Source organism: Manacus vitellinus, unplaced genomic scaffold (assembly GCF_001715985.3).
Source record: "Manacus vitellinus isolate BGI_N305 unplaced genomic scaffold, ASM171598v3 scaffold_22_pilon, whole genome shotgun sequence".
In the NCBI taxonomy this organism is placed as follows: domain Eukaryota; kingdom Metazoa; phylum Chordata; class Aves; order Passeriformes; family Pipridae; genus Manacus; species Manacus vitellinus.
Genome location: NW_021939632.1, coordinates 11,564,943 through 11,588,424, shown reverse-complemented (window position 1 = coordinate 11,588,424; position 23,482 = coordinate 11,564,943). Strand labels below are relative to the sequence as shown.

General features: G+C 37.5%; 1 protein-coding gene across 4 annotated transcripts in view; it reads left to right on the top strand.

Moving 5' to 3' along the window:
• The window catches only part of GRB14 (growth factor receptor bound protein 14), a 59,378-nt gene that overhangs the window by 17,994 nt on the left and 17,902 nt on the right, over positions 1-23,482 (top strand). For 3 of the 4 annotated variants that reach the window (XM_018072695.1, XM_018072696.1, XM_008930993.3), the window contains exons 2-4: positions 15,738-15,894; positions 20,369-20,490; positions 22,634-22,708. In XM_018072695.1, coding sequence (XP_017928184.1) covers positions 15,738-15,894; positions 20,369-20,490; positions 22,634-22,708 — 354 coding nt within the window. The remainder of the gene's footprint in view (positions 1-15,737; positions 15,895-20,368; positions 20,491-22,633; positions 22,709-23,482) is intronic. The other variant, XM_018072697.2, reaches the window with a different exon arrangement.

Below are 23,482 nucleotides of genomic sequence, written 5' to 3'. Positions count from 1 at the left end.
CATTTTCATTCCAAATGTCTAATATGCTTTGTCCAAAGTTATTTCATACTTTCTGTTTTAAAATCTGATGTGAAGTGCTCATCACAGTTGATGTGTTTCATTCTCAAATAATATATTTTTAACTAAAGCTACCAGGCCTTGTTTAGATTCCAAGGGGTCTTTTAGCACAGACAGGAAAATTACATACTTGATAAGCATGGGGAATTATATATATTGAGTACTATCACAACCAGATTTATAGCATTTATAGACTAGACATGTAATTAATCCAATTCAGAGTAAATGTCTTTATTTTCTGTATGAATAACTGTACTCCTCTAAAAGTGTTTTTAAGAAATTAGATTTGAAAGGTCATAATGAATTCAAGACAGTGTTTTACAGTCAAAGACCAATCATTTATTCAATATAAACACTCACAAGTCTACTGGACTTGTTATATAGTAGAAGTCTTGGGCACATGATGTTGGATTCAAAGTGTAGAAACAGAGAGACTTGTAGATTTTTTCCACAACAGCTGGGAACTTCGTAGCACACTAGGTTGGGTGCTGTTAAGAAGCATTGTGTACATAGGTAGCATATATTGCTGCTGAATAATTTCCAGTGATTCTTGAAGGGATTGTGTAGTGTCTTTTAAATGGAAGAAATATTGATTAGAAAATGAGGATATGATTTAGATTGCTCAAATCTAGGGCTGCTGTAAGCATGCAAATTTCAAGATTCTCTTGCGTCTTTATTCCATCTATTTTTCTGGCCTGAAATCACATGCTTTAATCAACACTTACCCCTCTCCCAAGGAAAAATGGTCACTTAAGCCAAATTGTACCGAGAATTAGTAATGTCTGTCTGCAAGATGAAGAGCATGAAAGTAATTTTTCAGTTTTGCATTTAGGTTCCCCGAGATGAAAGGCCAATGTGCTGATCCAGGAATTTTACATAAGGCACTTTAAGTGACATGATAATGGGGTCATTAACTGAATACCTTCTATAAAATAACTGGAGGCAGACCAAGCATTCATGTGTGAAACATCTCTTTGTAAGGGCAGTTTGAAAAATAGTAAGTTAAAGATGCATAAACAATACCAATGCCCTTTTTGTCTTTTCTACAGTAATAGAAATAAAAAAATACAATAATAAATAAAATAATTCAAGACTGGGTTGGATGGGGCTTTGAGCAATGTGGTCTGTGGTCTGTGGAAGGTGTCCCTGCCCATGGCAGGGGTGTTGGAACTAGATCATCTTTAAGGTCCCTTCCAACCCAAGCCATTCTATGAGTCTATAATACAATAATAAAATGTTTCTATAATACAGTGCATCCTTGAAGTTTTGAAGACAGATGAGAGGAGTTGGAGAGAGTGGGCTTTAAAGGCCTAAAGAGTAGTGGTCAGCAAACCTGTGGTAATTGAGGTGAAATATTTGAAGTTTTTATTCAAAATAGAATATTTTATTTAATGAATTTTTGTGAAGTCTGAAAGAAGTAAAGGGGATAACCATGATAAAGCAGTAGGATTGGCCTCACTGGAAATTCAGTATAGGATTAGGTTTTAGAGGTAAATTACTAGGATAAAACATCAGTATATGCTACTACTATATCTACAGAGTTTGATACGAACAGAAGATTTTGAGCCAGGGCAAGAGTTGACGAAGGTTGAGAAGGATGAATATACATGGGAATGGGCAGAGACCCAAACTGAATTCAGAAGGTTAGTGTGTTTTTTGAAAGAAGTTTATATTTAAAATTACCAGAAGGCCAAGCTAGTATGTAGGCTCACAGAAAGGTCTTGCCAGCTTAGCACATCTAACATGTGCTAATATAGCTGCATTTTGTTTGGGGACATCTGAAATTCCTGCTTACTCTTAATACTGAAAAACTTTGTGAAAGTAGCTTTACAAATATCTATCTCAGATACTTGTTTGAGGGAGCATACAACTTATGTGTTAGCTATGTAAAGATTAATGAACTACCTAAAACAGTCTTCTGTCGTACAGTACTTGCAGATACTAAGGTACCTACTTGTGATAGAGGATGGCGTGTGGCTAGAGATTCAGTTTATGGAGGACAGGGAAGAAGGAGGGTGGCAGACTAGCATTTTCTGTCATCATGGAAGAGCTCTGGTTAGGACCAGGGACTGTTTAGGAGAGAGCTACAGACAGGACTCCTCAAGGGAAGGTGTTGCAGCGCTTTTCCCTTCCCTTATGTTGTTGACCAAATAAATCTAGATCTGATACTATACTTGAGAAAGGTTCTAGACCAATTTTTTCATTGAATATGTACTCTTTATACTCAAGCAGGCACCTAAAAATGGATTCTGATATAGCAGTCATATACCAGTTGACCTGTCGTATTTGACTAGCATAAAACCAGTAAAACTTCCTACTGTTTTTATTGTGTATAAAAATGATCCCTCATAAAAGAAATCAAAATAGGACTAACTTTAGCAGTCCCTATGGTTCAGGTGTGGGTGGGGAGAGGGAGGTTTTTTCCTATCCTGTGACACTCCAGTGTCAACAAACAATCAAATTTCACAGGATATTTTGTACACAAAATTATCAATGGTCTTGGAATTTAAAATCTGTAGCACTATGCTGCATAGCTGTTGTGAAAGGTAAGTAGGGATGTATATGTGTGTGTGTGTATGAGAGGCCGAGTAGTAAGCACACAGAGCTTTTTAAGAAGTCTTTTAAAATCTCAGTGGTTTAATACACTTGGTCATTACTTGTCCTTTGTATAGTTTGACAAGGTTTAGTGCCACAATTAATGTTGCACTATGTCTCCTCTCTGTCTTCAGTTCTTGAACAGATCTTTGATATGTTTTTCAGTTTCTTCTTGCCTTCTTTGAACATCTAACATTCTTCATACAGTAACCAAGGAAATTGGCAGTGTTTAGTGCCCTACTCTGCTCATAATCCTTTTCTGTGGGCAGAAATCCTTTGGAAAAAAACCCAGCTTTTTCATCAATTGAAGAAAGTGCTTGGCCATTTCCTAGCTCTAGTACTTTAGTTGCCTCTTGAATAAATTAGGCTTCAAGAAGTCAGAACTTGACCTTCAGACTGTGTTATCTAGCCTTGAAGTATATCAAGAGCTATTGCTGAATAGTTATTTCTGCTAAAGTAAACCCTTTACTGATTATGCTGCATTGCTCTATATGAAGGGAGAAACTCAGCAAATGGCACACAAGGTGTTGGCATCAGTCTTATTTGAAAAAATCACGTTTCCCCGACTTATATGTCTTCTTATATGTTCTTTTACTTTGAACATGCTATAACACATAAGCAAGTACCTGAAAAATTAGATTTTCTTTACTTTTGATAAACTGAAGCTACATCAGTGAATACAAAGAAAATTCATCACATTGAACCAAGGAATTATTCATATTTAAACTTGCTTTCTTCCTCATTTTAATGCTGTTGCTATGAGTACTGCCCATGCCCCATACTTCACCACTCCTTGTTTTTCTGCCTGTGGGTCAGGAACAGAGGCAAGACTAGCCCAAAAAAACAACAGCTACTTTAAGGACCTAAAGAAGGAGTTACGACTGATCATGTAGTGGGTTTACATGGCAAGTTTTTGGTAGCAGGGGGAGAGGGGCTCTACACAGGTGGCTTCTGTGAGAAGCTGCTGGAAAGTTCCCTCCATGTCCAACAGAGCCAATGTCAGCTACCTCCAAGACAGACCCTTCAGTGGCCAAGGCTGAGCCCTTCAGTGACAGTGGTAGTGCCTCTAGGGTGACATATTTAAGAAGGGAGAAAAGTTTGCTGTGCAGCTGCACCTGGAGAGAGAATATGTGAGAGGAACAGCCCTGTAGACACCAAGGTCAGTGGGGAAGGAGGTGGTCCAGACACTGGAGCAGAGATTCCCCTGCAGCCCATGGTGCAGACCATGGTGAGGCAGCTGTGCCCCTGCAGCACATGGAGATCCAACAGGAGTGCAAAGATCCGCCTGCGGGCCCTTGGAGGCCTCCACACCAGAGCAAGTGGATGCCTGAAGAAGGCTGTGACCCCTGTGGAAAGCTCACGCTGGAGAAGGCTCCTGGCAGGACCTGTGGACCTGTGGGGAGAGGAGCCCACGTGGAGCAGGAGCAGAGTGTGAGGAGTTCTTCCTCTGAGGAGGAAGGAGCAGCAGAGACAACATATGAGGTACTGACTGTGACCCATGTTCCCTGTCCCCCTGTGCTGCTGGTGGGGAGGAGGTAGAGAAAATTGGGAGTGAAGTTGAGCTTTGGAACCAGGGAGGGGTGGGGCAAGGTGTTTTAAGATTTGGGTTTATTTGTCATTACTTTTCTCTGATTTGATTGGTAGTAAAACTAATTTCCCAAGTTGAGTCTGTTTTGCCCGTGATGGTAATGAGTGAAGCGATCTCTCCCTGCTCTTAACTTAACCCATAGGCTTTTCTCTCCTCTGTCCAACTGAGGAGGGACAGTGATAGAGTGGGCACCTGGTGTCTAGACATGGTCAACTCACAGCAGATCAAAACTCCTGAACCAATATAATTATGTTGTAACATTAGAAATTTTAGCCTGATTCCAGTTCATCTAAGTCTCTTACACTGATAGTGACTTCTAAAGTTTCTGGTTTGAAGTTGTCCTTATTCAGTTGCTTTCAACCCTTTATTTATGTTTACATTATTTCAAAGCAACTAATTTTTCATAGTTTAAAATAGTTATATAAGAACAGATTTATTCTGCTGCAGTACAATTTATAATGGGTGCCTTGGGAACAGTACAAAGCAAGGTGAGTCAGACTTTAAGTTACACTTTCCAAGAATACCCATCCAGTTTCTTGACCCAGTCTTTTTCATCACTTGTTGCATATTGTATCATTTCTACTGACAACCTTTGCCCTAACATAACATTGTGCTTTTTTCTTAGACCACTTAGACTGCTTTTCTGAACTAGTTAACTCCCTTCTCCAAGAGGTTAGCAATTAAATAGTATCTAGACTGAATAGGAGTTGGAGCCCTCTGCTTGTCTTGTATTAGCTTGACAGCCAGACTTCAGTAGCTCATCATATTATCCACCAGCTGCATATGCAAGCCCTCAGTGTTATGATTTTTCCTTTGGTTCTTTTGATTGTAACTTGTTGGATTGGTGTCTGTCACCATCTTTTTGGGTATCCTGTTTGACAAGACTTTTAGGATGATCATAACACAAATAAAATTCATAAATACATTTATGGTAATATGAACATGACTTGTGTGTGAGAAAGAGAAGCAGCAGCCAGACAACCCAGAAGACCTCTGAATATGGGGTATCACAGCGTGTGTAGAGATGGGAAATGTGCTACTGCCTTCTCAGTTTTCCTGTATGACTGAAGACTGTGCAGTCTGCATACCTTATTTTCCTTTTAGAACAAATGATTAGAGGTAAACATTGTCAAAATAGAATGAATTTTTGAAATTAATAGTGTCCCTTCTTTACTGCATCAACTACTTATCATTATCTTCCTATTTCACTTTGTTCACTTGTTTTAGTCTCCTGCATCAGGTGATTATTACATTTTTGCCAACCCAAAGAGTCTGATTTCCATTCCCAGGCTTCCCTTGTCTTTTTTCTGTTTCTTTAGGAGTCTGGATTTGTTGGCAAAAATTGCTGACAGAACTGTAATAACACAACAGGGTATAGCTGAAGGTTTTACATGGTTCGAGTAGACTTATAGCTTTATTTCAGGATTTACGCTTTATTTGGAGTTTATGCTTTAGCCAGAGGGAACAATGTTATGTGAATAAAATAGAAGTTCAGAAGTGCTGAGGGATAAAGTATTCTGTCAGAATAGTTATCCTACAACAGTTAAACCTTGCTGTTATATTCCACTGGTGACTAGAAACAGATACCCAGAGATGACAGTACTGGACTGGAAGGGTTATAGTCTGACCCAGCAAAGCAAGGTTTTTGTCTTATACCAAATGACAAAGTATTTCAGCATTCTAAAATGAGCATTTATTATAGTGGGTTAACCTACATGGTTGCTCTGGACATTTCTTCTACCACTCCAGAAATTCAGAGAAAATTTCCAAACTATATCTTCTTTAACTAATAGTATAAACTTTTCTTTGTCTTAGAGTCTACATTCCTTTCTCCTCTTGTAACCTTCATGGCGATACGTAGCTGATATAGCTGATGACAAAGGCGTTATTCTCTTTGAAGCTGTGTTGCAGTTCAAGCCTAAACTTCTGTATAAAATTGCCAAAGTGAAAGAGTTTTAAGAAAAAATCTGTTTTCCTTTTTTTTTTCCCCCTTCTTTAAAAAATCTGTTTCAGGACTACTGCAAAGGAAATGAGAAAATAATTGGTCTCTTAGCAGTGTTATTCAGAGACTTGGTCTTTCTCACCTTCAGCAAGAGATCTGCTCTACTGAGAAACCAGCAACATAGTGTGAAAAACCTGGTAGAAACAATAGGTGTACTTCTTTTTATAGCTGGTATCTCTTCAGAAACATAGACTGCAGCCAGAACGTGGCAGTAACAGATTTGCTTTCTCTTGTGCTGGAACACAGCATTCTATTTATCTCTGACAAGCGAAGGATATGTTGGACAAACTGGGCTATTAAATACAGAAAGCCTCATTTAAATAATGTGACATAAATAGGGACAAGCTATTCAAACATGAAGCTGATAACATTTTGCCCTTAACTTTGTTGTACACAGAAAACAAAAACCAGAAGTGTATTTTAGTGGCTTTGTATTTACATTTTTTTCTCCCTCTGTCTTCATACATGACTTCTTTGGAAAGTAGAGTAGTATGTGGATAATTTCTACCATATTTCTAGATTTGGGGTTGAAACCACTGGTACACTGGCAACTTTTTTCATTTTCCATTCATTTTCTATTTCACTAACTTTTTTTTAAAAAAATAATGAAATACTGAAATTCCTTCTTAAGTCAGACTCTTTGACTCCTCTGCTATGATTTTTCCATCCCCTCCCTCTTTTTAAGTCCAGTTAGTCTAAGTGGATCTTTTCCCATCAGTATATGGTTAAGTACATTCTAAATATTGCTCTTGTGTGTAGTAAAAGGTAAAACTGTATATTACTGTTTAATATATAAAAGCTATTTAAAGTTAAGACTTAGCTGGCAGTGTGAAAGTGAAGGACTGAAGATACTAAATACCATAAATTTACTAATAGGGCTAATAAGCTGATCACCTCCACTATATTAGGTTTTCATGAAGAAAAGTTCATGTGGAAGTAAACTTTTTTAACCTGAACAATCAAGTTTGATCTGAATACTGATTTCTTCAAATCAAAGAATAAGGCTTTAGAATTTTTTTCAGAAAAGGCTTGGTTTGGGGTCAAAATATGAAACTCTTATCCACTACCAAGATGATTTTTGTATCTTGCTAATTATTTTAGCAATTTACTGTGTGTTTCATGAGAAATAATAAAGTAGCTCTAAGTGAAGATAATGGGTCATAAAACATGTACATTTAGCCTAGACAACTGAGCTCTATTGGCTGGACTATATGAGCTGAACTGTATCAAAGAGTGTGATGATTCTGACACTAAGTGGTGATGCCTGGCTAAAAGGGAGAATAGCTTTGTGTACAAATATAGTTATTTGGAAGTTGGATTATACCATGGTCTCAACTGAGTTTTAAAATTACTTTCCCTTGGTTAAAGAATTTTAGTGAAGTTTCACTGGGATGTTGTCATTTATTTATTTATTCTTAATGGCTTGGAAGGTGTAAAAAACTCTCTTGACTTCATAATAGTCTGTGTACTGGGTTTAGATTAACTGGAAAGCCATGTGTACTGTGCACTGGAGTTGAGCAGTAACCTACGTTGGATTAGCTCTCTGTCAGTGATACAAAGAAGACAGGAATAGGGAACCTCTTACCCTTCCTAGGGCCAAGAGGCTTTGCAAATAGCCTTGTGTCAGATGTTAATGTACACAGGTAGCATTATTCAATAATGTAATGAAAAATAGCTAAGACTTATTTTTGTCATTGCTTGTAAGACATGGGTCCTCCACTCTGATTTAAGGGCTAGTATGAGTAAGAGTTTGAAAGTACTTGGCAGTAGAGAGCTGTTCTAAAAATGAACTGTTCATTCCAAGTTCATCTTTATTTTGTAGTCTCTTGCTCCATAACTGTTTAATCTTCATAATAGCTCTTTGTTCAAAGGACTTGGGAAAAGTTATTGATACCAATCAATGTGAACTGCATTACCCCACTGACATTTTTCAGAATTATGATGATTACTCAAAACCACTCTAGGAACTGCTATGAACAAGATGGGGAAAAGTTTTCAGAAATTTAAGAGTAGATTTTCTTCTAGGAAGAGACAGATTCAGATAATGTTAACAGATTCTTACCTATCTGCCAGATGATAGGCACTGGTGACTCACAGATTCACAAAGCAATACTCCAAAATTAATATGCTGCAATAGCCCTTGGGCTTTTCCTCTTTCTCAGGATTGAATAGAAGTTTATACTCTGTGCATATCAGATGAAGTAATAGGTGGAACCTAAGCCTCCATTTCTATTGGTGTCAGGATACGCTGAGGTTTGCCATTTAAGTTTCTTTAAATGTTAGACTGTATAACCTCCTATTAACTACTTGCCTTTTCATTATCAGAGCCCCTCTATTTAAACTGACAATTTTATTTCACCTCTAAAGACTAGATCTGGGAACCTGTTCTTCCATATCCGTTGTGAATAATTAATGCAAATAAATGATTTAGCTGCTCTGCAGTGTGTTTATCTTGTATAAGTGCTCCTTTGACAGCTTAATCATTTGGCAAGTCTGCTAATTTTCTTTCATTTCTGCTGTTCCGTGGAATTGTATTATTTGAAATTTTTGCTGATAATGTTTCAACTTCCTCACAACTTTCTAGTTATTTACGCACATCATAACAGTTATACTTGAAATACCTCTTTAGTTGCTTTTGTGTGGAATTTCCGTGGTCTGAAAAAAATTTTTGGTAAGGCAGAATAATTTGAGACTCTCTAGTTAAATAAATTGTCCCATCCACCCCCACCTTTCCTATAAATAATCTACATTCTTTTTAAGGAGTTTATTGTGAGTTTACTTCTGTAAATCCATTTGTATTTCTCACCCTTTATCTGGTCCTTGGTGGTAATGGCTGTTGATAAGTCTTTCACTTTTAATCTGTTTATTACTTCCATTCTTATTTACAGTATGTTGAACTTCAAAATGTAGCTGTTGTTATTTAATTCTTCAATGATAGTAAATTTTTGAGCCAAGTGTCATATAGTTATTGTATGGTTTACAATAATCTCACTTTTTGCTCTAAAAGTAGATGTACTGTGATTTAATTGTCCCAAGTGTGGTAGTTGCTTTCTCTAGACTTTGCCTTTTGTTCAGTTTTATACAGGGAAATGAAATCTTCTGTAACTATTTTATTACTGTTTATCGCTATATTTTGTTTCTGTTGACCATTATTGTAAAACTGAATGTGTCAAATTCAGGATTAAATAATGTTATTTTGACTTTCCTGTTGTCTTTCAAACCTTGTTTCTCTTCAGTTTTACTGACGTTGTCTTTGACATGATTGCATGTCAGCATTGTCCTCATTCTGCCATTTGCTCCAGTAGCATAATGTGATTGTCATAAGCTTCGTTTGAAAGAACTTTGTTGTGTATTTTTACACATGGCTTGTTATAATTTGGAAATCTGCATAATTCAACCTCCCTTTTTATAATACAACATATTTACACATCTAAAGCAGTAGTCATATGAGGGAGCCTAAGTGCTTTACAAATCTTAATGAGTTCAATCTGTTACCTTGCTGTATGGAAACAGATTTCACCTCCCCTGCCCCATTTTGCAAAGAGGAAACTGAGGGACTAATACTGACTTGCCCAAAATCAGATGGGAAGTACGTATTTTAAAACTAAGAAATGGACGTTTTTGCCTATAGGTAATATAAAGTATTTTTTGTTAATTCTTCACCAAATTGCTATTCGGTTCCTAATTTTGGTGTGGTTTTTTCATTCATGGGATGGTCATGGATGGTCGGATTAGGTAGGGCATGGAATTTGTATCAGGAGTCTGAGAGAGGGGAATGACTCTATGGGCTACGTAATATGGACAGTTGCCATAGTGCCTTAGCAAAATATCAGAAGACTATTATAGAAAATAAGTAGAAGTTGTTTTAACTGGTAATATGTGCATACTGTTTCTGTGCAATTAACCAAGTTTTTCAATACCTTCTAAAAGAATATTTAGGTCTAAAAAGATTCATTGTGTTTTAAGGCAACAAATTCATTCATCACTGGAGAAACTGACCTGGCCCATGGTCTTATATTGAAATAAAGGCTGGAAATTAACTTTTTTTTTGCTCTTTGAAACATCATTTTAAAAATGGTTAGATTATGGAAAAAGTATAAGACTTTTCTAGGTTGTGGTAGGAAATGTGGGCAATTTTCCTAGATTTTGCTCTTCCTTTTGTGGCACTTTGGTTTCGTTGCAAGACAGACATAATTGATTATTAGTGTTTTTATATCTTTTAGTGCTTGCAGTCTTAATCTATCAATAATAGATATGTGTATACAAACTTCACTTTTGGTCACTTGGAAGATCAACTCCTCCTCCTTTGGGCAACTCCTTCCTTCTTTGCTGTCCTTTTATTCAGTGCCTTGGCTTACCCTTGCTTTCTTTAAATTAGTCTCCTGAGTCTTCAGTATGTCTTCACAAGCCATAGAGGTGCTTAACTTTTCCTTAATAGTCTTGGTGGTCCTATTGAAGAAGACGACAGCTTCGTTTCATTTCAGGTCACTTCTAAGGTGTCTAATCTGCCTGTTTGGGCTGGTTTTTAATAAATTTTCTGATTTGTACCTTGAGAAGAAAGCAAGGTATTCTAGAAAAATACCTTGACAAGGAGTCTGTGCATGATGGAGATGTTAAGTCTAATGCTCATGCCACCTAAGGTACTGAATATTTTTCTGTATGGGAGAAGTGGTCCTTCTGACTCTTGAAGCTATGCTGTGTTCCAAAAAAGAAGTCAGGACTGCTGCAGTTAAACATTGTGTGCACCTTGTTTTAATGACAGATGTAGCTTTCTAAAAACTGTGTGAATCCTTTTGGCCTGGAAATCTTCCCTTTGGAGGAAATATTGGAAGCTGGCATTTTAATTGTAGACCAAGATATTTAAAGGGAAAGTCTTGCATTCACAACTCATAAAGACAGTAAACTTTACTAACATGCTATTTGTTTTCAACCAATTGTGAGTTAACCTCTTAAATATTTTTATGAATGCAGAATTTTGCCGACTCTCACTACAATCAAGACAGACTATTTGTTGCTAGAAGTCATAAAACAGGTCAAAATGCTAGAAATTTCTGAGTGCCTCCACTGTAGTTAAAAAACACTCCAAATTCCCCTACCCTCTGCCAATATCAATAAGCAAAAAACTTTGTCTAGCAGGGGGCAGGGTTGGGAGTTGAACAAATGCTTCAGGCAAATAGCCTGATAGTTAACACTAAAGACAGGGGTTAGCATAGTATCAGGCAGCATTTCAGGGAAAGTATGGCACCCTGTAGTGTGAGACTTTTTAAGGCCTGGTTTTGCACACAATAACTCTGCATTTAACATAAATGTGACTGGAATTATAATATAACTACAAAAATGCGCAGTGTTTTATTCATGGGGGAAATGATTTTAGAAAACACAAGCTGAAGTTAGGTACTTTTATCTTATAAGTAAATGTGCCTTGTTTTTTTTTTTTAAAGGTGATGACTATGCACTGTGTTAATGGCTATTCAGGAGCATTAAGAATCATATAAATGTCAGGTCATATTGGTGTAGGCACCTAAGTATGGAATCCATGTGCTAAGTGGTTCTTTTTCTGTTGGTTCTACCTGGCTTTTTTCACACGTTAGGACTTCGGTTTGAAATTTGAAATTCCTCACTGCAGGGCATATGTTTGTGCTGTTTCTGCAGATTGGAACTTCCGAAACAGATGGCATGAAGATTCTGAAGAATCAGACTTGGACACCCTCTCTTAAAAGTCTACGAACACATTATTTAATTATTGTAGTGGAGATGACAGTTGAGTGTGGAAGAAGACTTGGGGGAGTAGAGTCCAACCTTGCTTCTCTTGCTCCTCCCTCCTCCCACGCTGATTACCTTATGTGCTCTTTGACTTATTCTTTTAAACACTTTCTGGCTTTTTTTCTCCTTCTGGTTATTTTTTAGTATAAGAGCTAGGGTCTACCTTTTCTTTTCCTGTATTAAATGCTAGGTTATGTTTGTCAACATCTATTTTACAATATGAGTTAATTTGATTAGTGAAATATAAACAGTAATATATTTTAATTTGAAGCAACATTTTTTATAAGAATAATTTTTTTGAGGGATAAAGATGTGTTGCACATACTTCTGGGATCTTGGCTGATTTTTAGTATATTGAAAAGTGGAAAGGGGATATGTAGGAATGCTGTACCTCCTTGACTGCTCCCATAGGCAATGAAAATGATTAATGCTTGTCATGCTGAGCCTGGTGCTTTCCTCTGATAGGAAGATCTTGGACCTGCTTATTTCATACTTCCAGTGACTGAAATAGAAGCTATTGAGGTGTTCCTTTTTCTGGCCTTGGGAAGAACAGAAATTTCCTTGTATTTATAAACTAGAGAGGAAATAAGAAGATTTAAGTGCTACTGAGGTAATTTTTTCTGTCTACTAATAGGTATAGTCAAAGAAAGTGAAACAGCTTGGTTTAGAACAAAGTTTGAGAGTATATGGTAATGAAAACTGTAATGAGAGCTTGTTCTCAATTAGTGCCTCTTTTCTTGTCTGCTGCTTCTGAGACAAATTTTTCAGGGAGAAAAATGGAACAGAGTGAAGATGACTGGCCAGCCTAATGCATCATGATAACCACTAATAAAAATAAAGTGGTCACTCAAGATTCCTCATCTCTATGGGAGGTCAGCACAGCTGCATCTTTAACGTAGTCCTTCCACCCTTTAATTCTTAAAGCATCCTCTGTTTCTAGGAAAAGAAGTATAGCAACGTAATTCCAAGGAAAAATTGGATTTCGAATTTATCCTTTTTCATCTGATCCACTCCCCTTGAACTACATTGCCGGCAAATCCTACAAGAGACTTTGCTTCAAACACAACAGAAAGTGCAGACTGAGCAACTTCCAATTGGAAAAAACCCTCAAAAATCACTCTTAACTGATGAGTTTTGCACCATCACGTTTAATTCATTAGACAAAAACTGTGACAGAAGTTGATGATGGTCTATTAGGTGACTGTCTGTTGTCTCCTGCTGCATTTGAATCCCTTGCGAGGAAGAGAAGAAGCGCACAGCATTTGTGTTTTATAAGGTAGCAGATGTCATAGCTGTGAGCTGGGGTGGTCTGTTGTCCTAGACTTGCACAGGATTTATTTCCCTGTACTGGAAAGCTGAGTGAGAATACTCACAGAGAATATAAACTGATTTTTTTTTTTCTCATTGCTTTTTGTTGTGTTGTTTTGTTTTGCTTTAACTGTGCTGCTGTAGTCCAAGGCCAGCTCCAAGGCTTCCTACTCCCTGAGCTGAATGGCCACAGGCAGCTCATTATCATGACTTGTGTTGCTGTCTTCAGCATTTTAAAAAGTCTTTTTCTATTTCTTCAGCAATAAGAGTGTAGTCATCTGCACTGCGACTCTTAACCCTTTTAAGAGGAATTTCTGTTAAAATCATCCGTTAAGAGCCTCAGCATGGGCTGTACGTGCTCCTGCTGTAAAACAAGCATATCACCAAACTTGATGAGTGCGTGGAGAAAACTGTAGTTGCTGGTACGTGCCATAGGGTCCCTAGCCAGGGTACTCACGTGGATTCCCACCCTGGCTCAATATTGTGAGAGTATTGAGAAATAGAATAGAATATTTCAGTTGGAATGGACTTAAAAAAATGATCATCAATACTTGGAAAGGTGCTTTAATTCTCTCCTTTGCTTTCCCTTTCTATACTGTCTCTCTCCTTTCTGGCACTTCAGCTTGTAAAATCCTTTAGGTTCAGACTGAAACAGGCTTGCTGGAGAGACTAATGAAACTGTCCCTGACCTTCAATGCTGCCCGAGTAGTACCTATTTTAGGGTGATGGGATGCTGTTTTGTCTACTCACCTCTACAGCCCCCCATCCCATTCACAGTGCACCCTACCAGACACCTCTTTTGATTTCATCTTTGAATCCTTGTAAATACTGCAGGGATTTAAATATTTCATACCAGTTTATCCCAAATGGCTGAACATAGTTTCTGTGTGACTGGAGTAGGACTTCTAAGTTGTGTGTGTGGAATCAGGCTCTGCTGCAAACAGGCTGCATTGCTGCTGATCTCTCTTGCTTAGCAGTGGGAATGCTGCCAAAGGATAGACATCTTATAAAATCAACTGTAGGCATCAACCATGGGTGTTTTGGCAGTATTGAAATCAATAGTGATGTGGTCTTTTTTTCTTTTGTATTAAGTGTAAGTACTGGGCTGCAGCTTAGGCCCATGGAAACCTTGGATCTACTTTTTCCAAGGTCTGCCTCTTTCCCCTGGAAGACTTAGATTTGAGGCTGTTGATTCATGAATACAAAGAGATTTTTCAGTGTTTTAGGAGCTTGAGTTTAATGTTTCCCATATCCTGAAGATTGGTGTTGTGGCAAGGGTGGCTTAATATCATGTGGAACTCTTGAGCTGCCATCATTTAATAGCTGCAATATTAAAGCAAATCTTCATGGACTTCATGCTTATTTAGTTTGTAACGAAACTGCTGTATATGTAGTTCCACTGAAAAAAACGGGTGTTTGGAGAGGAGTTAGGCCATCAGTGTGCATTAAAATCTCTGTGTGGTTTTCAAATGGAGTTGTTTTTCCTTGATCTGAAGTTTGGAAAACATGAGTGAGCTGACCTGATTTTTCTTTAATTATTTTTGGATTTTTGCCATTAGTGAGAGAGAAGCAGGTGGCAGGAGATACAGTTGCAGTTCCTTCCTCACCTTCCTACCAACTTCAGCACAAACTAGAGAAGCAGCTGCCGTAACAAGTTAGGGCAACAATGCATTGCTGGTTGTTGATTAGATTCTTGAAATGAGCATGTGTTCAGTAAGGCAACAATTAAAGACCAACTGACAATAACATGCTTGTTTGTCTTTAAAGTAAGAACTTCTATCTAGCTGTTTAGTGAAGGGTTTACAATGGTTATTTAGGTTTTGTGCATGAAGTCCAGGTGAGATGTGTCCTGTATTCTCATGAATAAACTGAGAGGAGTATTTTTGAAACAAATTAAAAGCATCTTGAACACCCTTTTGTATTGAGGTTGTCTGTGCTTGTCAAAATTTGAAGCCACTTGGTAGCATCTCCTGTTTTTATTGTCTGTAGAATTATGAGCATCTCGAATCTGATTGCTGTTCTCTGAACTAACTCCTTTATCAAATATATCTACAGTTCTTCAGTCAGAGTTCTTGAGTTTCACTGTTTATGCTCTGTGGTTTCTTTTTCAGCTTACTTAAGAATGTATAGTTTCACCACATTTATTTACCCCTTCATTAACATTTTTTTAAAGGGAATGCATCAGTCTGTCCAGTGTCCTGTGGCAAGGGATGTCCAGTAGCCAAATTTAGAAGTGGAATGTGCTTTGCTCGGCTGTTTTGTTCTCAATTATGCCATTGCACCGGAGGGGAATGGCTGTCTTTCATATTGCATTCAAAGTGTATGGGTTCTTGTCTCAGTCATGAAGCTGAGAGAGGAACATATTTGGAGTAACTGAAGCAAAGATTAAACTTACGGATATTTTAGAGTTTTTGTTTATTGCAGGTAATCAAAGTGTATAGTGAAGATGATACTAGCAGAGCTTTGGAAGTACCCAGTGATATAACAGCCAGGGATGTATGTCAGCTCTTGATATTGAAGAACCACTATATTGATGACCACAGCTGGACTCTCTTTGAACAACTTACCCACACAGGTTTAGGTAAGACTAATACTATATAATAGTATGGTGGTAAATAAGGTGTTTGGTTTTCATTTTCACATAGAAGTACAATTTCAATAGAATGGCTTGAAAGGAAAAGGATGGGAAGTCTTGCGTGAATTTGTTCTTTTGGAGGATTGTTGCTTCTGATTCTCTTTTTTTGAAAGCATAGCTATAAAGCGGATTTGTTAATGGTGCATTTGCCTCACATTGCTTGATCTGCATCTGTAAGAGTGATTTGGAAGACACTGACAGTTAAGATTCTCACTGCAAATTCTTCCTTGCTCTTCCATGATATTCTTTGGCAGTCCTTCCTCTCTTTCTGGTATCTCTAGAAAGACTTGGGTTATTTTCATTGCCGATAAAATCCTGTTTGTTCCCAAGACACCTGAGTGAAATCTCTGACATCAGGGACAGAAACCAGTTACACAGTGCTATTCTACCTGGACAATGGTACTCAGTCTTCAGAAACTACATCAGAGTGGGCTGTCAGTATTTTCCTGCAATACAATCAGTTTGGCTGGATTTATGGTGAACTCTGGGACAGGGCTACTTAAAAAGCAGACCAAAACCATTCTTCTAAACCTCCAGATATGGACCAATGAACTGTGTTGAAGTGACTCCATGTATTTTAAGTTGCTGGAAACAAAATGTTCTGAACTCCTTTCACATCATCAGTGTTCCTCTAGTGTAGTAAAACTCTTTCTGTTATACAGTTTAAAAGGTGTAACCTGTGGTTTCAGAACATAACTATAAGTTTAACTCCTGGTTTCTCTTCCTTTTTGAAGTGTATAGATGTACTTTTGTAGTATAAAAACAAAAAGGCAAATTAATTATAGTGAGGAATGGGATGTTTTCAGAGATGTAAAAAATGCAGCACTCAGGAAAGACTTCACTCAGCAAGAGATGAGTTTAGAAGTGCACTGCTGGGATGTAGTATTGAACTGAAACTCTAGTCAGACAATCTTAACTCCTTTTATAGCACTATGTTTCTGTACTCTATTGTGTATGGTTTTGATAGGAAAGTATATTAAAAAAATCTACTAGAGACAAATGCTGTAAAAAATCTGGCTTTAATTTCACGTCACCCAAAGTTTGTGTATTACTCTTGAACTTTGGCACTGGACTGGAGTTACAAAACGTAGTACTTCTGCAAATTCAAGGGCAGTTCCAGCTGCTAGTGCAAAGTGGATGTTCTAGAGGCCTTCCTGCATTCTAAAATATGTAGGAAACTCCTTGGAGTTCTTAATTCTCAGAAGAGACTGCACTGGTACCTGGTAACTCCAGTACTGTTGATTTTAAAAAAAAAAGAGTACACATCACAAACAAAAAATATGTCTAAATGCTGTTTTTAAGGTCCCTTTCTCTGTATGTATCTAGGGAGTGCAGCCTTGTGCGTTTGTAGAAAATAAACTTGACTGTGCATCTCTGACTCAATTATGTTCAACAGCTGTATTTTAAGGATGAACTACAAGAGCTAAAACGGGTTTCTGCCCTTTAATGCTCCTTTATGCTATGAAGGCAGCCACAAACGTTTTTCAAATTTCTTTTCTTGCTTTGTAACATTTCAAAGATATTTGTAACCTTTTGCACTGATTGTATCAGCTGTAAGATGCTTCCAACTCAGAGTAAGGTCAGAGTTAAATCTGGGTCGAGGCTGTAAAGGACTGCTATAGAAGAGGAGGTAGCAAAATGGCTTTAGAAAACACTTCTACATAAATAGCAAAAGTGTTTTCTGTGTTTTCTAGTGTAGCTGGTGTTTAAATAGCATAGTAACTACTGAAGAAGACACCTTTGACAAACCATGCCAGAACAATAGTGGCACTGTTTATCCAGGTTTATTTATTTGCACAGTACACTTCTTGCTAAATAATCTGTTTTCTTCAATCTGAAGGTTTTCTTGGAGGATTTCAATATCAAATAATTGGTGAAGTTGCTTTTCCTAAGATTCTGATATTTTCAAAATTGATGGAGACCTACATTCACCATGCAGTCTTCTGACTGCTCCAGCTGCTTTCAACATAGTTCTAGAAAAAGGTTCATTTTAAAAGTAAAATTATTTCCTAGATGATGAGGTTGGCAATTCAACATTGCTAGCCAAGGAAAGGAACAACCTGAGATATCCTCTATTTTTTTTTTAATAGTACTGAACAATAATGGAGTTATCTTTACAATACTGTTAGATCTGATTTTGTTTGAAAGGTTTAACATATTGATCTATACTTGCGTTAAGTATATTCGTAAGCACTGGATGAGTGGCTTGAACAAACATTTTTCAAATGATGAGTTAGTTTTGGATTGTTTGCTGTTTATTATTGCATGTTTTACTCATGTAAATTTGGACAGTCATTTTCATCTCACAAGTTAAGTGAATTGGTAATGAAAGGAGCGAGTCTAATGAAAACTGTGAGCGAGTGTGTGTGTCTGTGTAAATTCCAGTATGATGTGGATTAATAATTCATCCGTCAATTAGTGAACATTTTCTTTAACATCTAACAGCTGTCTGAATACTCCTGAATTAGATATAATTGCATGAATCTTAGTGAGTTGAGCACAGCGTTCTACTTTTAATCAAGACAGACATTAATTACATCACTGGATTGTGCCTTTATTTCTGTGTGGAAGCATCTACTGTGAAGGTTTAAAAAAGGAAAAACCCCAACAAAACTGCCACCTAAACCAAAACATAAACCCACAGTCTCTATATTTTAGTTTTCACAAACATATGTGCCCTTTGGTGTGGAGCTGTATTGTTGAACATTAAGCATGGTCGTGTCCTCGCTGTATTGCCTGGCAGGTGCTGACCAGGTGGAGTTGGCTCAGGGCAAGTGGGCAGGTGAGGTGGTCCTGCTTCCTGTGGCACTGGCTGGTGCACCCCGTCTGCCTGCCATGGAGCACCCACACTGCACCCAACCCACTGCCTTGTCACCCGGGATGCTCAAACTTCCTCCCCACCTCCAAAGTTTTGCAGTAGCCTGGGCTCTATTTCAAATATCTGAAGTACAACAATTATTGCAGCCTTATAAATGACAATATATTTCAGAACTGTATGTTTTTGGTATGTGTCCTCTTTGTCTAAAAATATCGAATTCAAATAAATTTTTGAATGTTTTTCAGCTTGTCTAAAATTATTGAAGGCAGCTGAAACATGCCTAGATTAGGATGAGGCCAGGTGCCTTGGTGCTAGGAGTCCCATACTTTCAGTGCAACTCCCTTGTGTGAGGCAGGCTCTGAAAACAGAATGGTTTGCTTATAACTGTTCTCCTTTTCAAGAGAAGAACTGTCTTCATCCTGAATTTTCTACTGAGAAGTTTTTGTGCTGACTGTAAATGGTTTTCTGTTTGCTTCTGTGGCTGAACACATGTTCTAGGGCTCCTCTTTGAGTAGGTGCCTTGGCCAGGCACATCATCGGTGTCTTTCAATCTCTCATTTTGATTTCACTCTCTGCATTCTCTTAGGTAGCCATTGGGAAAGCTTGTAAAGCACTACCTGTGCAATAATACTGAGCAATGGCTTTCTGGTTTTTATTTAGTTTAAACTTTTTTCTTTGCTGGGTGGCCAGAGAGGAGGCTACCTAAAAGGTGTTCTGTCGTGCACTTCAATATTAAATCTTCTTTTATGTGCATTAGTTACTTTCCATAGTTAAAGAGACTGTTTTCGATTGTAACAAGCGCTTCTCATGTTAGAGATAGTAATAATAAAGACCACAGAAAGGACGGTAGAAACTCCCCAGTCTAGAAAGAAAAATGATCTACCTAAACTGAAGTACAGCTTTTGCATGTCAGCATTTAGGGATTTGATTACAGGGCTGTGTTTTGGAGGGCACTAACTCAGTGTTTCAGTTCCTTCAAGAAAACAAGTTGACTCACTTGTAAAATATTCTCTGATGTGACACCTTAAAAATAAAGAAATACCAGCATCCTTACCCATCCATTGGAGTGATGCAGAATGTCTTATTTTTCTACCAAGAAGTAAGTCTTGAGGAAATGGTGTTTTCTTAAATGTCACAATGCCATTTAAGAGTTTTAAATGTCACCCTAGAGGAGCACTTCCTCTCTATAAAACTGGAAGAAAAAAAAAAGTAAGAGCATCAGTTCTTTAGTGTGTCTTTGCCCTTGCATCTACAGAATGTGTTTTGGAGTAGAGAAGCCTGTACAAGATTTTAAAATGCTTACGTTTCGGTATTTTTAGGGTATCTTTTGTTTTCTGAATTGCTTTATGATTTTATTTACTTCATTTAATCTGATTACAAAATGTGATTTTCATATAGCATCCTTAATCTCTGTCTTTATGGACTCAAGTATTAGTTAAATTCAATGGAAGTTTAACTTTGCTCCACTTGATCTGTGGATCATGAGAGTTCTTGGTCTTCTGCTACTCATGAGCTTGATATTTGCTTTTGTTCATTTGTTTGTTTTGTGGGTTTTGTTTGTTTTTTTTTCTTTTTTTTAAATTTGCGTGGTTTTTTTTACAGGAAGAGCTATAGAAGACCATGAATTAGTGATGGAAGTTCAGTCAAATTGGGTAATGGAAGAGGAAACCAAACTGTATTTTAGAAAAAATTATGCCAAGTATGAGTTTTTTAAAAATCCCCTGGTAAGTTCTAACATTGTATCTGTGAAGTAGTGCAAAGACAAAATAGTCTTTTCTGTTACAGACAGATAGGCAGAGTGTAAAGTTGTTAGCATAACATGAGTCAAAAGGAATTATTGAGAGGGAATATATGAAATATGGGAATATATTGTAGTGCATATAACTGTTGGCCAGTCCCTTTGTTGCAATTGTAAAACATCCATGTTCAATATTTTATTGTTTGGGGGTCATGGGGTCAGCAGTGGGTTTAACTTCGTTGCACATGGACCTGCAACAAAATAAATTTTTTGCAATTGAGTAAACTTTCCATCAAGTGACCACAAAATAGCAGTGTGAGGAGGGGCACCTGTAGCAAAGATGATTTTATTGTCGAAGTGCAGATTGAATATTATGGCCCAGCGCTGCCCAGTGGCAGCTTCTCCCAGCTGCAGCTAAATGACAACTGACACAAAACACCATGAGCAGCCATAGCCTGTTAGGGGTAAGTGAAAGTTAGTGTGCATAAGGAATGGAAAGAGAGAAGAGACGACTTGTAATACAGGGATGTAGCCAAAGGTTAATGCTGCTGATTCAGACTTTGGCTGATGGCAAAGGCCATGGAAGCAGTCCTGGCTCAGCAGGAGAAACCATCTGGTTGCTCAAGTGCATGGTGTATTTGGACCACTTCTAATGCTGTCTTTTATAAAGCCAGCTCATTTCAGATGTCAAAGGGAGAAACAGCAGAAATATATGAGGGCTGAAAAGGTAACAAGTGGAAGGGAACTCAAATTATCTACCTGAGAAAAGGATAAGAAGGTAAATATAAGGATAACAAAAAATATAAGAGATTTGAGAGGTTTTATGTTTGATTTACCTGTGTGTCTCTGGACAAATCATGTACTCCCCACATATGGAGATGTCAGTACACCAGTAAAAAATTTCTTAGCTTAAGATGGTCTAGAGTTAGTAAAGAAGCTTTCACAGAATCACAAAGTGGGTAAAGTTGGAAGGGACCAGGGTCATCTGGTCCAACCTGTCTGCTCAAGCAGGGTCATCCTAGAGCACGCGGCACAGGATTCAGACAGTTCTTGCATATCTCCAGTGGGGAGACTGCACAACCTCTCTGGGCAGTCTGTTCCAGTACATGGTCACCCTCACAATAAAGATGTTCTTCCTCATATTAGCTGGGACTTCCTGTGCATCGGTTTCTACCTGTTGCCTCCAAAGACTGAGTTGATGTATTGGTTAACCAGTGAGTGGAACCAGCTGTGGAGTGTGGCAGGCATGCAGCTATAACTAGAGTCAGCAGCTGTAGCTCATTAGAGTTCTTGCTGTTCCTGCTGAGTGATTCTTCTGTGGTCCCAGGTGTAGCAAGAATGCTTTATCAGAATGAACTTATATGAATTACCCTACCAGTAGTTCAGTGTTATTAAAAATGGGAATCGGTGGACATTGGGTGGCCAAGGGAATATTAGCTTCAAACTTCTCCAGGCCTTGAGAAAACATTATTTTTGATGGTCAAACCCTTGTCTAGTTCGTATCTGCATGACTATATGGAACTCCTCAGCTGCAGGTCTTGAGTTGTCCTTCATAATGAAATTGTCATTTTAAATGTGGACTTTTTAATCCCATCATGTTGATGTAGTCAGATTTTTATGTTAAGTCATATCATACAAAATGGAAAATTAAAAACCACAAAGACTTATTCTGTATTAATGGAAGTTATTCCCAAATATTTTACTGTTTATTTTATTTTATTTCTAGTGTAATGGAAACAATAGAAAACAATATACTTTTCAGCACATTGGTGTATATCCTTCCTACTTTGTAGCATATTGAATCCCCAGGCAAGAAATTACTACCAAAAAAACAACACTAAGGCCCAAATATTGCAATATGAGACCCAAATATTGCAATATGATTTGCACTGCTGTCTGAAATTCTCTTCCAGAGACCACTGATGTTTTCTCAAAATTTTAAGTTTTTCAGCAAATAATACATAGGATGTCACAAATTTTGGGATGACATTAAGGTAAGCTTAAATTATTGGATCAGAGAATCTGCAGTGCCTTGCACCGCATTGAGAACTTAAATTGGACATCCAAAAGAGATAGAAAGTTTTATATTTATTTTTACAGAACTTTCATACACATTTTTGTTGTTATAGAACTTTTTTCCAGATCATATGATATCTTTTCCAAGTGAGACAAATGCTGCTCTAAGCCACTCTGGGATATTACAGGTATGTAACCTTTCAATGAAGATGAGCCAGCATAGCTCAGAATTTCCCACTGTTTGTGTTGTGTGAGCATAGTTGTTTATTGCTGTTGGATCTGTTGCTGTGTTTTGAATAACTCAAAACATGGTTAAGAACTTTTTTCCTTACGAGATATGAAATGCTGTGTCTCTTCCAGGCAGTTATTATATGTCCACACTTGCAAACTTTCACATTCTTTCAGAAGCAAAAAGCACCAAAACAGACAAAATGCAGTGAAAACATTAAATACCTTTATTGGGTATTTTAGGTGAAAGACCCTTTTTCCTTAAAAAGTATTGCAGTACTCAGCACATACTTAGCAGAAGGCTATGGCAGAATACTGAAGAACTGGTAATGTGATACGAATTGATATAAAAAAGAGCTAAATGGTTAAACCTAATGAGTAGGAAATTTAGACTGACTAGTATGATTTGTTAGCTTGAAGGCTACTGTAGCCTTCAAAAGAAATTATGGTAGGTCACTCAGTGTTAGTCATCTTTTAAGCAGACACAAGATTCTAATTTACAGTGAGAATAATGAAATGATAATACAGAATGACCATATCAGGGATCATCGTTTTACTTTCAAAGGGGGAAAATGAGTAATAAAGGTGGAAACATACACATCACTCTTGTTTGCTTGTCACTAGAAAAATTAAATAATAGAAAAAGAACTTCCACTGATCTTAAGACAACAGCACTATGTATAAGTTTTGCTGATCAAGAGTAATTGGAAAGGCAACATAGTAACACAGGATAT